General features: G+C 42.5%; 2 protein-coding genes across 2 annotated transcripts in view; one reads left to right on the top strand and one right to left on the bottom strand.

Annotated features, from left to right (window-relative positions):
- Window positions 1-1,228, bottom strand: part of USP45 (ubiquitin specific peptidase 45) — a 225,598-nt gene extending 224,370 nt beyond the window's left edge. The window contains 1 exon segment of the mRNA XM_040350145.1: window positions 964-1,228. The gene's annotated coding sequence lies outside the window, so the exon portion shown is untranslated.
- On the top strand, window positions 1,181-12,904 carry TSTD3 (thiosulfate sulfurtransferase like domain containing 3). The gene is made up of 4 exons (XM_040350146.1): window positions 1,181-1,352; window positions 5,202-5,375; window positions 7,554-7,713; window positions 12,631-12,904. Exons 1-4 carry the CDS (start codon window positions 1,259-1,261, stop codon window positions 12,695-12,697), a joined length of 495 nt encoding a protein of 164 aa, XP_040206080.1. The 5' UTR covers window positions 1,181-1,258; the 3' UTR covers window positions 12,698-12,904.
- Window positions 12,905-16,944: the final 4,040 nt, after the last annotated feature.

The following is a 16,944-nucleotide window of genomic DNA, read 5'->3' on the forward strand; positions in this document are numbered from 1 at the left end:
AAGCGAAACTCCACCAAAAAGGGGTAGCTCCGCTTATTTGCTCCCCCCCCCCTCTGGTGCCAGTGAGGGACATTGGACTGTTGATTAGTGAAGAGTTTAAAGCAGAACTCCACCAAAAAGGGGAAGCTCCGCTTATTTTCTTTCCCCCACCTCTGGTGCCAGTGACGAACGTTGGACTGTTGATTAGTAGGTTAGTGAAGAGTTTAAAGCGGAGCTCCACCAAAAAGGGGACGCTCCGCTTATTTGCTTTCCCCCACCGGTGCCTCATTTTGCACCTTTTTGGTGGGGGATTGGGTACCTGGCTTTGACAAGTACCTGTCTGTGGCGAGGTCTCCCAGAAGTTCGACCCCCCTCCCCCAGGCCATTGAGAAAGCACAGTGCGCATGTGCAGTGGGGAACCCGGCTGTGAAGCTGCAAGGCATAACTGTTGGTTTCCCTTACAGACAATGGCAGCTACAGCACCCGAGAGCCGATGGGAACATTGGCTGCGCTGCTGACATCGCTGGGTTCCAGGACAGGTAAGTGCCCTATTAATAAAAGCCAGCAGCTGCAGTATTTGGAGTTGCTGACTTTGAATTTTTTCGTGGAGGGTGGGCTGGAGCTGCTCTTTAAGCTGCAAAGGCAGTGGACAGAGTTCTGAATATACCATGGCTGCTGTTACACTACTTTTGGCCACTTTGGCACTACTTGCCAAATGCAACCCATTTACCCAAATAGGGCAAGTGCCACAAACACGAGTCCAATGCAGGGTGGGTTTTTAGGGGGTAAAACAGGCAGTGAAGGAGGTGACATAATGCTGCCTGACAAACACCTTGTGAACTGCAGTGGATTGCTCTTCTGTACGTGCAGTAATGGGGGCAGAGAGTCAGGACTGGCAGGCGAAGGGCATCTTCCTTCCACAATGTATATCATTATCAGTGTATGTGACTGGTGTACAGAGGACAAGGTGAACACACTACTTACCACGAGTCCAGCAGCTGTGTCCTGTCACTCAGCCCCCCACGTGTCCCCCACAGGGAAGTGACAACAACACACAACTACGGAAGCCCGCACAGTCCACACGGCTAACGCGTTCTCCTATACAGGTTTATGGCCCCATAGACTTAGCATCATCACTGATATGTCACTCCTCTATTGACACCGGGCTGAGTAGCGGGAGTCAGTGACCGAGTCACTTCCGGAGTGCTCGCCCCTCCCCTCCCTTCCTATAGGAGGAGATTTCCGGTGCTGTGTGAGAGGTGACCCTGGGACCGGTGCCATGTCGGTGTGGTTGGGTCGGCTGTGTGTGTCAGTGAGGACGGTGTGTGCTCAGTATGTCGGCGGAGGGGGAGCGATCCGGGCACACCACCCAGGTGACTATACACAGCATGATAGGGACTCTGCTTTCCTGGACCTGCAAACATAATACTCAAATTGCACAAAACTTTAGAAGCATTTGATTTTCGCAAACATTTATTTTATTTATTTTTTTCCTAATTTTTCAATGTAGACTTAAAAATGCTGAACTAAATGGCGCGTTTGTGCGCATAAGGCTCCATTGGTGGAATCGGTGCAATTTCAAAACACAGGACGCGTTTGCAATGCCATTACTTCTTAATGGTGCCCCAATTGCAGTGCCACTTTTTTGACGCGATTGTCAGATGACAAATTGGACCAAACCAAATCGTCCAAAAAGTTTTGGAACTTCTTTTGGGCAACAGGCGTCCTGTGATTTTGTTTGTGCGATTTGTCAGGCGACAATGGCAGCTAAATTTTCACAGCAATTGGGGTGCTATTGAAAGTAACGAGATTGCAAGCGTGTCCCGTGATCTGGAACGCCTAGGCGTGAATGGAGCCTTTTAATCCTCATACACACTATTCGATTTTCTGCAGATTTTTGTCTTCAGATTTACCAAAACCATATAATATGAGAGCAAACTTTAAGAGTTTCAATTTGTATGCAATCAGGCAGGTCCTTGCATGATATGTTTTTTGTAAATATGAAGACAAAAATCTGCAGAAAATCTAATTGTGTGTATGCGGGCTAAGTGGTGTGACTGCACTGGTGTGAACTATACCATTGGAGACCATATAACCTACTTTACATGTGTTTTTGATGCAGAAAAGACCTGCACTGGACTGCTTGTGGTGTTTAACCCTTTTTTTTTTTTTTTTTTTGCGGGACCTCCGCTTTAAAATGAAGCTCTCCAGCGGAGCGCTGTCACTGCTGAGAGGGCTTTCATCTTCCCCCCGGGTTGTCTTTGGCTACATGGGTGGCCAGGGGCACAATGCCATCATTCCTGCACATGCCGGACCTTCAGAGCACATGCACATTCGCCCGTAACGTCACCTGTTGCATGCACTCTGATGCCGCGTACACACGGTCGTTTTTCGTCATGGAAAAAAAAACAACAAAATTTTTCCAACTTCATCATTAAAAACGACGTTGCCCACACACCATCGTTTTTGAAAAATGATGAACAAAGCGCGGTGACGTACGACGGCACTCTAAAGGGGAAGTTCTATTCGCCTTTGGGCTGCTTTTAGCTGATTTCCTGTTAGTAAAAGACAATTCGCGCTTTTTTGTCTGTTACAGCGTGATGAATGTGCTTACTGCATTATGAATGGTAGTTTTACCAGAACGAGCGCTCCCGTCTCATAACTTGCTTCTGGGAATGCGCGGGTTTAAAACGTTGTTTTTGCCCACACACGATCATTTTTAACAACATGAAAAACGAAATTTTCAGAAGCCGAAAAACGATGTGAAGCCCACACACGATCATTTTAAATGACGTTTTTAAAAACGTCGTTTTTTTTCATGCGGAAAAACGACCGTGTGTACGCGGCATGATTATCTCCTAAACAGTGCTAGTTTAGGAGATATTCACAGTACCTACAGGTAAGCCTTATTATAGGCTTACCTGTAGGTACAAGTGGTTACTAAAGTGAAAGAACACTGCATCCTTTTATACACTCTGGCGGTATTCCCGAGTCTGACTCGGGGTGGAAATCCAATTCCATAAGTGGTATCCCTGAGCCAGACTCGGGATTGCATCGCAGTGTTCAGGCGGACATTACTTACCTTGTCCCCTGTGATGCCTCCCCGCTGTGGGATCGAACTGTCTCCTCGCTCAATTCACACAGTGCCCGTGTGCCGCCGAGGTCCGTTCCCTGCTATGTTACGACGCACGGGGGCGGAGATCGGCACCAAATTCAAAAAAATAAAAACACAGTACTGTATGAAATAAATACACACCCCCCTTGTCCCTAGTGGTCTGCCCAGTGTCCTTCATGTTCTTTTATATAATAAAAACCTTTCTTTCTCCCTGCAAACTGTAGATTGTCCATAGCAACCAAAAGTGTCCCTTTATGTCAAAAGTGGTTTTAGAGCAGCTAGAAAACAGCGATAATAAATTATAATCACTTGCAGAATTGTGCGATGGTGATTTGTGGGGAAATTCGTCATCAAACACTGAAAGTAATCATTTTTATTATTATTATTATATTATTTGTTATAATTATTTATTTATTATAATTTATGATTTTGTGTTTCAAACTTTATCATACCCGGGATGTCCACTAGACTCTTGTTTGGACAGATTTAAGTAAGTTATTCCTAAGAATTCCAGGCCTACAATATAAAACGCCAAATCTCCATGCAAAATAATTGTACCGCTTTCAGCACCTAAAACCAGAAAGAATCATACCGCCAGGGAGGTTAAATCCCATGTAGATCTTTTCACACTGGTCTGTTTCACTTCAGTTGCAGTTAAAATGCAGCTTGATGCATTTTTGGTCCAGGAAAAAAAAAAAAAAAACACTAAAAATGCATCCCTCCATTAAAAGGAATGGAAAACGGATGAAATACTGGGGCTGAAACAACTAATTGATTATGAAAATAGTTGTCAACTATTTTCATAATCTAATAATAGGCCAACCAAATAGTTGGTCTGCATACAGAATGCATTATTTGGTCATCCTTCATTGATTTTGATACAGCTATGATTTTGGAGCCTTCCTTTCAATCTACTCTTCCCTCCTATGGATCCTTCCTTCCTTTCTTTCTTTCTTTCTTTCTTTCTTTCTTTCTTTCTTTCTTTCTTTCTTTCTTTCTTTCTTTTTTTCTTTCTTTCTTTCTTTCTTTCTTTCTTTCTTTCTTTCTTTCTTTCTTCTTTATCGGTCCTTCCTTCCTATCGATCCTTCCTTCCTTCCTTCCTTCCTTCCTTCCTTTCTATCGATCCTTCCTTCCTTTCTATCGATCCTTCCTTCCTTTCTATCGATCCTTCCTTCCTTCCTTCCTTTCTATCGATCCTTCCTTCCTTCCTTCCTTTCTATCGATCCTTCCTTCCTTCCTTCCTTCCTTTCTATCGATCCTTCCTTCCTTCCTTCCTTTCTATCGATCCTTCCTTCCTTCCTTTCTATCGATCCTTCCTTCCTTCCTTTCTATCGATCCTTCCTTCCTTCCTTTCTATCGATCCTTCCTTCCTTCCTATCGATTCTTTCCTTCTTTCTTTCCTTCCTTCTTTCCTTCCTTCTTTTGCCTCCAATTTATTTATTTATTTATTTTTCCCTTCATCCAAAAGTTTCCATGAGGGTTTGGGGAAGAGTGTAAAAAAAAAGTAATCTGTAGTGGCCTTGCTTTGTATATATTTAATGGCTGTAACATGTCTAGTTTTATTTATTTTCTACATTAAATTCAGCCTGTAAAGGATAAGCCATGTTACGTTACTCTTATATTTAGGGTGTAACATGCTTCTTTAAACCCTCGTCCTGCCACAAATGCTCCCTGCTCTGTGACAGTGAGCAGAGGGTACCTGTAAAAATGTAGCTTTGTTTTTGAAAGGTGAACTTGTCCTTTTAAACAAAGTATAGTCGTGCAGAAGGGGAAGGGCTGGGGAGTAACATCCCTGACTACTGAAAAGCTAATTATATTGCCTCTTCTTTCACAGGTTGGGCTTTATTTACAAGTAATCCCTATTAAAGTATCACTTTAATAATGCATTATATACTTGACATGGAGAGGGAAAAGTGTGACGGACGATGTCTGTAAGCATTGTAATGTCAGTTCTACATGATACGTCATAAGCAGAGCATACAATACAGCTATTCTTTCTTTTCATGAACTTGCCTTTTTACATAAAATGCTGAATATTACACAATTTATATAAAGGCATATTTGGATAATTTAACATTTCCATATATATATTTTTTTTTTTTTGCAGCATTAAGCCCAAGATGGCATATGGTTCGCCATTTATCTGTTACTCCTGGCTTGACTATTAAATACGAGGAGCTGAAGGACTTGCTGAAGAATGATGGAGTTGTTCTTATTGATGTTCGGGAACCCTGGGAAATTAAAGAATATGGCGTTATTAAGGGAGCAATAAATATTCCATGTAAGTAATATGAGGCAAAAAAACTATTTAATTTTGGATAGAATAAGGGACTGTACTACTTTTGGCAACTTCGGGGGCGATTTCAATAGACATCTGTGCATGAACCCGCACAGATGTCTATCAAATCGCCCCCAAAGTCGGACTGCATTGCCGGTTTCAAATTGTGCGAGTTCAGCTGAATTGATGCGATCTTGCCTGAGCCTGGACCAGCTCTCTGACGTCAGCCATCAGCAGGCTTTGGCTGTACTTCTCCTTTAACTAGGGATGTCCCGATACTCGTATCGGTACCGATACCGAGCATTTCCCCGAGTACTTGTAGAAATGCTCCGATGCCTCAGCCGATACCTGGGCAGGCAGGGGAGTTGCAAGTCTTCTCCCCCGTGCTCCGTGCAGTCTTTCCTCCCCTCTTGTGCTCCGTGCAGTCTTTCCTCCCCTCTTGTGCTCCGTGCAGTCTTTCCTCCCCTCCTGTGCTCCGTGCCGCTCTTCTCTCCCCCTGTCGGTGCCGCTCTTCTCTCCTCCTACATCCCCCCCGTGTTGCTCTTCTCTCCTCCCCCCCCCCCCCCCCCCGTCCATGCCGCTCTCCCCCCTCAATTTGTGAGGATGGAGAGCGGAGATAGGAGCCGCTAAATCCGGCTCCTACCTTTTCCGAATGGACAGAGTCAGTGATGTCCTTTCACATAACTGAGCATCGTAACCTGTGTTTACGATGCTTCAGTTTATGAATGGAGCGGAGCTTCCCTCCATTCATTTCAGCTGAGGCTGCAGAGAAAGGGACTGGGGAATCTGTGTCCATAGTCCCTTTCTCTGTCTTAAAGGGGAGATGTCAGAGGTCTTTTAAGACCCCTGATATCTCACCAAAGACCCCCAACAGGGCTGAAAAAAAAAAAAAAAAAAAAAAAAATTGCAATAAATATTTTTAAGTAAATAAAAAAACAAAACAAACACACCGACAATTCACCCCCCCCCCCCCCCCCCTCCAAAAAAAACATAAAAAAAAAAAATCACTGTAAAAAAAAAAAACATTTTAAAAAAAATACCGCCACTGTCACATGACATTTAAAAAAAGTATCGGTATTCGGTATCGGCGAGTACTTGGGGGGGGGGGGAAGTATCGGTACTTGTACTCGGTCTCAAAAAAGTGGTATCGGGACAACCCTACCTTTAACCTCAACCAGGTTCAATTGGGAAGTTTTCCATGAGCGGGCAATGGTTGGTTTAGCAGCTGTTGTCACTTGTAGACTCAAAGCAAACTGGCTTTTGGTTCAGGAGAGTTACTTCTGATTCAGTTTGCTGCTGCAAACTGAGCCGGGAGCGGGTACCTGTCAAAACCATGTACCAGCTTCCTGAAACCTGAAAGGTAGACAAGCGCAGGTTCCCCTTTTGGGTGGAGCTCTGCTGTAAGTTGTAGATAGTGAAATATTTCTGAATATGGAAGACCATGAGATGCCTGCAGCATAGAAAATGCTTTAAAGGTAGTACGAGTGATATCATGACATAACCTAAGAAATTAAATCAAGGTTTAAAGATAAAGGCTGGAGAGAAAGATGGGTTTTTAGGTAAGATAAAAATTAATGCATGAGGTGGGAGGAGTCCACTAAAGCGGTCTTTTATGTATTGCATAAATTCATCAGTTTTTCATTTCAGGTATGTTTATATTATCCTTTATGAATTTATGTGTATACATTTCCAATGTCTTAAAGGATGAAGCTACCCTAACACTAAAGTCTCTATATCTATAGACATCCAGGATCTAACACTAACCTATCTAGCCCTGTAAAGAAGAAATCAGTATACATACCTTTTTTTTATTTTATTTTTTTATTTTTTTTTTAAGCCGGTCCGGTCTCCAGCGGCAGAAGCTCTGCAGAGGACAAAGCCAACAATGGCTGTGAAATGAAAATGAAGTTACTATGGGGCTTTTCTTGTTGGCTGTGTGCTCTGCACCAGCCTTCACAGCGAAGCTGAGCTGACAGCTCAGCGTGGGATCAGGCTGAATCGGGATCTGAAAGGGTATGTATACTGATTTCTTCCTCGCAAAGTTAGATAGGTTAGTGTTAGATCGTGGATGTCTATAGATGTAGATTTGTGTTAAGGTGGACTTATCCTTTAATAGTCTGTTTTTTTTTTTTTGTTTTTTTTTTCTACATGTGTTTAATTTCCTGATATTTTTCTATTTAGTGGGTGATCTACAAGCTGCATTACAACTGACCCCAAAGGAATTTGAAGTGAAATATCATAAAAATCTTCCAGAAAAATCCAATACTGTAGTGTTCTCTTGCCTGGCAGGCATTCGAAGTGGTAGAGCTTTAGAAGTAGCAACATCACTGGGTTACAATCGGTAAGCATATTGAGGGTCTCCTACCCTTCTTTTTTTTTTTTTTTTTTTTTTTCTTTTATCAAATTGGAACTCCGTTATTTGTAAATTCTAGAAAACTTGTGCCCAGACCACCAGGGTTGGGCAGAGGCTCTATTATCATAAGAAGATTACATGCAAACAGCAGTAGCACAGGCTATTGATTTGTACAGAGTAGAACAGCCTCTGCTGACAGTGGCTGTTCGTCACACACAGAGCGCCAGCATTTAGAATTCCTGGTAAAAATCTGATTCTCGTCGGAGGCCACTTCAGTGCGAGAGTGTAAGCCTAGGTTCACACTGCTGCGAATTCAAAATCGCGGTAAAATGCGCGATTTTACCGCGATTTCGCGGCTGCGATTTTGCCGCAATTTAATGTAAATCGCGGCCCGAAATCGCAAAAAGTAGTACAGGAACTACTTTTTGAAATCGCAGATGCGGCGTCGCACTGATTAAGACAGTGCCATTGCCGCCGATTTGAGATGCGATTTGACATGTCAAATCGCATCTTAAATCGTTCCAAATCGTACCCAGTGTGAACCAGGGCTTAATGTAGCTTAGACTTTTAAAGTTTACAACACAACCACTGTGTCTTCTATGAAAACAGATCTTGGCAGGCTGCCAGCCTTCTAGTATAGTCTAGTTTGTACTAGCAGAGAGCTAGCAGTCCATATTGGTGAATGGAAGCACATCAGCTGTACAGACTCACCTGCACAGCTGAGTTTGACAGGTATGTAGGGATTAGTGCAGACCTGGATGTGTCCCTGCATACCTGTCAAACTCAGCTGCGTAGGTTGGTCCTTACTGCCAATGCACTTCAATTGACTAATATGGACTGCCTGCAAGCAGCTTTCCGCAAGTACAAAAATACCAGGCTCTCACACTCTAGGGGGTTGAGCACCTGTGTGAATGAACCCTTAAAGCAACAGAAATGAAGGAATGGTTGTCTTTATCTCATTTTTAAATAGAACTTAGGCCTAGCATTAAAAATATGTTCTGCAGAACTTAAATATAAGTGAGTATGTGACTTAATCAACAGAAAACGAAAAGTAAAGCTGGCCGTAGATGGATCTTTTCTTCTTATTTATTTTTCCTCAATTTCTGTCAGTAGGCTGATCAAAAAACAAACTGATTGCCCCGTCCACACAAGCAAAATGGATAGAGGAATCCTCCCAGCTGTGCTATTGTATTCTCAGTCAGTTACCAGCATTCTAACTGACTGCACCTAAATAGGAAAGATGCAGATCGGCTGGGAGAGAAGATGGCCGACAAGTTTGAGGGGCTTTTAAACTGGGGGAGGGATGTCCAGATGTAGAGATGGCCAGCATGGAACAATTTTCAGAGTGTAGTATTGGGGGCATTAGTGGTCGGTTGACCAAAGCACCTAAACCCGCAAGCAAGTATAGTAACAAGTCCTTTTTGCAACCTCAGAACACCCAATAAGGAGATGGAATGTGTCTGGACACAACTATGAGGCTTGTTCACTAATGCCAGGAGTCCGGTGGAAAAGATGGGAGAACTAAAGCTGCTATTTTACAAAGAGGATTTGGATTTTGTGGGGATTTCAGAGACTTGGTTCAACAGCTCTCATGATTGGCTGGCTGGGGAGGGGTATGCCTGTATATCAAAAATTATGTACAAGTGAATGTGAGGGATGACATCACTGATGGAGCAAGGGAGAAGGTTGAATGGGTAGAGCTACAAAGGGAGGAAACCCAGGGGAAAGTAATCTAGTATGCTATAGGCCCCCTAACCAGAGGGAGGCGGATCTCTTATCACCGTTTGGAATGGTGGCAAGGGTCGGAAGTGTCCTTATAATAGGGGATTTTAACTATCCAGACATAGACTGGGCAAAAGGAACCACGCATTTGTACAAGGCTCTTTCGCATTGGACCTGTAGCCGCGGTGGCGGTATATCGCTATATCGCCGCTAAAAATAGCGGCGCTATATCGCTGGGATTCGGCTGCTAGCGGTGCGGTATTAACCCCCGCTAGCTGCCGATAAAGGGTTAATACCGCCCGCAATGCGCCTATATGGAGGCGCGTTGCGGGCGGTATTGCCACGGTTTTCAATGGGAAGGAGCGGTATACACGCCGCTCCTCTCACCGCTGCTGACAGGATATTTTTTTTTTTCTCCCGCCAGCGCATTGCCTCAGTGTGAAAGCCCTTCAGCTTTCACATTGAGGTAGCTGGGCAGGAGTTTTTCAGGCGGGATAGCAGCGCTATTTTTAGCGCTGTACCGCCTGAAAAACTCCTCAATGTGAAAGGGGCCTAAGGCTCGCCAGTTCCTAAATGTCTTGCAGGACAATTTCATGGGTCAGATGGTAAATGCACCAACAAGAAACAAAGCGTTGCTAGACCTTCTGATTACTAACAATACAGATCTGATCACAAATGTGGAAATATGGGGCAATTTAAGAAACCACAATCACGGGTCAATTGGCTTCAGTATAAATCGCACAAATGGGAATTAAAGGGCAATACAAAGACACTGAATTTCAAAAGAGCCAACTTCCATAAACTACGGTCTTTGCTAGAAGATATTAAATGGGATAAAATCCTAGCAACAATGAACACGGAGGAAAACCTGGGTGTGCTTTAAGAGCATATTAACCACTTAAAGACCTTAGGTGTTTTTCAGATTTGGTGTTTGCAAGACTAAAACAGTTTTTTCTGCTAGAAAATTACTTAAAACCCCCAAACATTATATATTTTTTTTTCTAACACCCTAGAGAATAAAATGGCGGTCATCGCAATACTTTTTGTCACACCGTATTTGCGCAGCAGTCTTACAAGCGCACTTTTTTTGGAAAAAATTCACTTTTTTGAATTAAAAAATAAGACAACAATAAATTTGGCCCAATTTTTTTATATATTGTGAAAGATAATGTTACGCCGAGTAAAATGATACCCAACATGTCACGCTTTAAAATTGCGCCCGCTCGTGGCATGGCGTCAAACTTTTACCCTTAAAAATCTAGATAGGCGACGTTTAAAAAATTCTATAAGTTGCATTTTTTGAGCTACAGAGTAGCTCTAGGGCTATAATTATTGCTCTCGCTCCAACGATCGCGGCGATACCTCACTTGTGTGATTTGAACACCGTTTTCATATGGCGGCGCTACTCGCGTATGCGTTCGCTTCTGCGCGCGAGCTCGTCAGGACGGGGCGCTTTAAAAAAAAATATTTTTTTGTTTTCTTATTTAATTTTATTGATTTTATTTTTTACACTAAAATATAAAAAAAAAAAAAAAAATGATCACTTTTATTCCTATTACAAGGAATGTAAACATCCCTTGTAATAGAAAAAAGCATGACAGGTCCTCTTAAATATGAGATCTGGGGTCAAAAAGACCTCAGATCTCATTTAGGCTTAAATGCAAAAAAAAAAAAGGAAAATTTGTCATTTAAAAAAAATGACAAAAAAAAAATTGTCTCTTTAAGAGGCTGGGCGGGACTGACGTTTTGACGTCACTTCCGCCCAGCAGAGCTATGAGGACGGGTGGGGGCCATCTTGCACTCACTCAAGTCCTCACTCTCCAGGCGGCAGCATCGGATCTCCTCCGCCGCTACCGACGGCTCTGGTAAGCGGCGGAGGGCGCGGAAAAGCGGCGGGAGGGGCCCTCTCCCGCCACCGAAAACCGGGATTTGCGGCGAATCCGCCGCGGAGACCGCCGTTATCGTTTACACGGCCGCCCGCTGAAAACATGGATATCTCAGTTGTGGCAGCAGCTGCTGCCGTTACTGAGATATCCATGTTTAAAAAGAGGACGTACATTTACAATAGGCGGGTCTTTAAGTGGTTAAAAACGGTATTAGCCAGTGCATCCCAATAGGAAATAAATTTAAATGAGCTAATAAAAGTCCTGGGTGGCTTGACTCCCAATGTATAAATGCATATAAAAGCAAATGAGAAGGCCTTCAAAAAATACAAAGCTGAGGGGTCATCATCAGCAGTCCAACTTTACAAAGTATGCAATAAAAAAAATGTAAAGGTGCAATCAGGGTGGCTAAGAACACGAAAGGCACATTGCGGAGGAGAGTAAAAAAAAATCCCCAACAAGTTCTTTAGGTATATAAATAGTAGGAGAGGGAGGTCAAATCATAGTGGCCCCATAAAGAATGATGAAGGTAATCTATGGCCAGCTTAAAATAGTTGTGCGTTTTTTGTTTACTTATGAAGCTTGTACATCCTGTAGTAACTGGATATGGGACTCCTTTAGATTGCATACAGGAGCCTTTACTTGAACTTAAAAGTCCAGCTTTTGCAACAAAAAAAAAAGCTAGCAAATGCAGCAACGCCGATCTCATGATTAAGTTGTAGTTACCAATTTTTTTTGCTGTGAGTATTGCACCCACAATTGGTGTATCTTGGGTGCAATGCGCAGGCTTTTGCCATCTTTTTCTCTGGCCTCGGTCCCATACAGAGGTATGGACCTGGGCTGCAGAAAGTGTGGCTAGACTATTAGGGGGTGAGGGAATCAGTGGTGAAACATTGCACAGTCCTTCTGCTATGTAGTAACACATATAAAGCATTAATTCACTAATAGCAATAGCAGTGACTGGTTGATGCAGCTTTGTGGGTAGAGCCACACACAGTTGTGCTGAATTAAGAAAATTGCAATTTCTGCCAAAAGAAGCACCCCACAATTCAGGTAAGAAGGATGCCTGTTTTTAGAGATTATGTATGCAAACATGCTTCCTGTTGCACCTATTTTTAAAGTGTAACAAGCATAGTGTAAAACCTGTCTTTAATGCAAGGTCCAATTTTTATTTGTTTTTCAAATCTGTGTTTTATTACCCAATACCATGCTAGTAAGTAAATAATGCTGAAAAACTTGGTTAAAAGCACTCATTACATAAAGTTTAAACACTAATGTGGAATGTCTCTCTTCTCTTTAGGGTCCATCATTATTCAGGAGGCTTTGATGACTGGACTAAGCATGAAGCACCAGAAAAAACACAATGAGCCACAGCTAATTTTTAGTATTCATTCAAAGAACTACTTAAGATACACTTTTTACATGTTGTTAATGTCACAGAGAGCATAATGCATTATAACTCAATGTGTAGCCACGTGCAATATGAATGTATCCCTTAAATATTATTTTTTTTCTTCTACACTGGGTTGTGCCTCAGAATGACCAAAGAACTATAATACATTATTGATGATTTGATTTGTTATATTATGTGTTCTTCTGTATATTCGGTATGTTATTTTAATACATCTTTTAGGGCAACATGGGGAAAAACACAAATCGGTGGAGTTCCACCCATTTAAAAGTTAGCAGCTACAAAAAGTGTAGCTGTTGACTTTTATAATAAGCAGTCACTCGCCTGTCCCATGGTCCAGCAATGCGGGCGTACTAAGCCCCGATTCTCTCTGCGGCACCAACAATCTAACTGTGGGCACCCAGCTTGTGCCTGGCATGCGCGAGCTGAAGGCTGTGAATGGCCGGGCAATCTTCTAGGACCTGTGACTGAAGATTGCAGGGAGGGAGATGTGATCTTCCTTCCGGCGTCAGGGGAGGAAGTGGGAGCTGGGTGCTTCTAAAAAATGGGGTGCCCCCCCAAAAAAACAAATGGGAGGTCAGAGGGTCACCTGCACTTAAAGCAAAAGTTCCATTTTTTTTTTTTTTTGGGTGGAACTCCGCTTTAAGCTGTATGTGGTGTTACAAAACAGTGATTTTCAGAGACGCTGTATTATAGCAACATAAATTTTGGATTTGTAATAGACTTTTTTTTTACATTTTAGCTTGACTTAACCAAAGTCTGTGGCAGCAGAGGGTTTTAAACACACTCCACCACCAGCTATAACAAAATAATAATTACAGTGCTGGTTTACTATAAAATATTAATTGGTGTGAAAAATAATGTACAATAAATATCAAAGTCCCCCAAGCAATACATGAAAATATTTTAACCAAAATTTATGGCAAATGAAATACGTTTGGATAAAGGAATCAATGGTGTAATGACTAAAATAAAAAAACCTCATCGCCAGTATTCTTCCAAATATAGAAAAATCTTTGATCCAAGGTGACCACCACCACTAATACAGGAAAACGCACTTGGCAGAAGTATGTGCCTATCTCACTATAAAGCTGGGTTCACACTAATGCGAATTGGATGTGGTTTTACCACATCTAATTTGCATGACAGAGTGTGACCGACTCTCAATAGAGAGTCGGTTCACACAGGTCCTGTGCGTCTTTGGCTCAGTTGCAGGTCCCAATTCAGGCAAAAATTTCGGACCTGAAACGGTGAAGAGGGACGCACCGGACCTCCTGCAGTGAGCTGCTCTTTGCATAGTGCGAATCCAGCCTCAGATCAGGCAAATGCAGCTTGTATTAATTCCAAAGCTCTTTCAAACAGGTGCAGTCCACTTAAAAGCTTCACCTCCACTGCTGTCGTCTCACCATTCAGTGGATAGATTTCATGGCCAGCATAAAAATAACAAAAAAACAGGCTCCCATAATGTAGCATTTTAAACATTTATGTGACCTTATGAAGTGTGTACATCCACACGACCCTTCCCCTGGTATGTTTGCCAGGCTTCTCTCTACTGCTGGTGGGCCTGGGACCTATATAACTGGTGTTGCCAGGTGGAGAGGAAGAAGACCAGCGAACATCTGGTCACTGACCTCCCCTAGTTGTAAAGAACCCAGAAACAACACATACAATGTCACTTCCAGTTTCTGGTGTCACTTTAACTGGCCACTGTGGCCATGTAAGAAACTTGTGGAGGGCAATCGGTGCTCTGTTAGATCTGGTTAAAGGCAGGTAAGACATCAGAGGTCTCTTTAAAGAGAACCTTTCACAAAGATTTTATATCACATAGGGGACTTTTGTCTTCTATGTGATTATAAATAAAGCTTGATGAAAAAGTTTCAAAAAATAAAGAGCCAAACATTTAGATAAAAAAAAAAAAAATCTTGATCCTGCATTACCAAATATACCTGTGTGGGGCACCTATGGGCAGGAACATTGCTGTCGCTACACATGTTGCATATCACTGTGCACGCCAGGGTGAGGGCAATAATTTTAGGGCTAATAATCCCAGTTAACTCTAAGGGCTCTTAGAGACAGGCGGTAATGCCCTTAGAAATGTGATCTGTGGTGCTGTCTGTAAAACTCTGAAGCCTGAGTTAAAATTGCTGCAGCCGTAAAGCAATGCCTTTCAAATGGCATGTATACCGCCCTGACGGACTGTAAAGTTTAAAACCGCTCCAGCAGTGAAAAGGTTAAATAGAGCAGTCGCACCCCAGTCTTTGTAATTTTTATTGAAGGTTTTCAAAGTATAAACAGAGAATAAAACTGTATAAAAGGTACAGAATAGAAAAATGATCACAACAAGCGTTAGAAAAGTCTAACATAAACAGTATCATCATATCATGTACTGATTTCAACAGTAATCAACACTGAAAATAGAAAAATACCAATTATCACAGTACTGGGATAAAATTAAAGCAGAATAAAATTAAAATAAAATAGATTTGATGCAACATCTGAGCTTTTTTTTTATCATGCTGCAATAGGATTGGTGGTACTAGCAGCCACAACAGCTACAAATTGGACCATGACAAACCAGTCTGATAGTATTGTTTCTGGGCTTCTTTTTTTTTGCACAAAACACTTCAGAACTACAACCACTCCGGTCCCCATATCCATTTATTCCAAAAACGTTTAAAATATGGACTTCAGCAATGTGTCTGGTGCTGGAAATATATAGTCAGAGCACTGGAGTCATAGCTGCAGGGTAAAACCTATGACCAAAAGCTGCCTAGCCTATCGCAATGCAGGGAGATGGGCAAGAAGCAGAAAATGGAAGGGGTAAGCCCTTGAGTCAGACAGCAGCAAATATAAGTGTAGAATTTTTTCACCCACCTTACTATGACAGTAACAATGGGCCAGATCCACAGCCAGCGGGCTTAACTTAAATCTTCCTATTTAAGTTACACCGCCGCAAAATTTCCACCTAAGTGCCCGATCCACAAAGCACTTACCTAGAAATTTTCGGCTGTGTAACTTAAATCTGTCCGGCGCAAGGCGTGCCCAATCTAATGGGGCGAGTCCCATTTAAATTAGGCGCGCTCCCGCGCCGGACTTACTGCGCATGCTTCCGACGCGCTTTGCGCGAAGTTACGTTACGCCGAGTTTTGTGAATCGCGCCGGATAAAAAAAGTTGCGTCGGGGAAAAAAAAAAAAATTGACAGCGTCCCGGGAAAGAAAGGTCTACTTTTACATGGTGTACTAACTTTACACTTTGTAAAAGTAGCCCTAATTTTGCGTTTGCAAACTAACAACTTACGGAGACTTCACGAAGGGAAACCGCTTCGTGGATCTCCGTAAGTGCTAATTTGCATACCCGACGCGGAATTTCGACGAGAAATGCCCCCAGCGGCAGCCGAGGTACTGCATCCTAAGATCCGACAGTGTAAAACTATTACACCTGCCGGATCTTAGGAATATCTATGCGTAACTCATTCTGTGAATCAGCCGCATAGATAGAAACAGGGATACGATGGCGTATCAGATACGCCGGCGTATCCCTTTTGTGGATCTGGCCCAACGTTTCCATACCAAGTTTTTGCTGGTGCAGAAGAAAACCCCTCACCAGCTTGTCATAGGAACTGCTTACATACTGTACCAGCTGGCACATTCAGCCCTCTCGTGTTTAATTCCTGTGTATGTCCCACGTTAATATTTTCTGACCTGCAATCACTATTTTTTTATGTATTTATTTTGTTTAACATTTTTTACTGAACTACAATTTGATTACTATTCTTTTCCATAATTAATTTTTTCAATTGTTTTTATTTTTTTCCTCGTAAGGCAATCCCTGCCCTGGGCAGGCAAATGTGGGCAGGGATGGCAAGGCTGAAACTTAAATATTTAAAATGATTACAAGGGAATATTCCAATGGACTACTGGGTATCAAGGATGAACCACTGGCTGGAGGTGGCCCAATATGTCCTGGAGGTATTAGCCTTCCCTGCTGCAGGTATGCGGTCATAGAGGGTCTTCAGCACTGCAAGGACAGGAGGAAATTTGTGACTGAGAAGCTGACTTTTAATTAAACAACTTCCAAACACCCACTGCAGAAGCTACTAAAAAATACATTTATTTTATATGTTTAAGATAAGACGCACTTAATAGAAACATGGCCCACTGTGTTTTTACATTTTTCTTCAAAGGATGCAGTAAAGTGCTACC

The sequence above is a fragment of the Rana temporaria genome, chromosome 4 (genome assembly GCF_905171775.1).
Source record: "Rana temporaria chromosome 4, aRanTem1.1, whole genome shotgun sequence".
Classification (NCBI taxonomy): domain Eukaryota; kingdom Metazoa; phylum Chordata; class Amphibia; order Anura; family Ranidae; genus Rana; species Rana temporaria.

Bases quoted from the DNA above. Each gene is read 5' to 3' on its own strand.
- TSTD3 (XM_040350146.1), top strand. From the start codon at position 1,259: ATGTCGGTGTGGTTGGGTCGGCTGTGTGTGTCAGTGAGGACGGTGTGT. The intron at 5,376-7,553 runs GTAAGTAATATG...TTTTCTATTTAG, and splicing joins GGGAGCAATAAATATTCCAT to TGGGTGATCTACAAGCTGCA. The intron at 7,714-12,630 runs GTAAGCATATTG...TCTTCTCTTTAG, and splicing joins ACATCACTGGGTTACAATCG to GGTCCATCATTATTCAGGAG.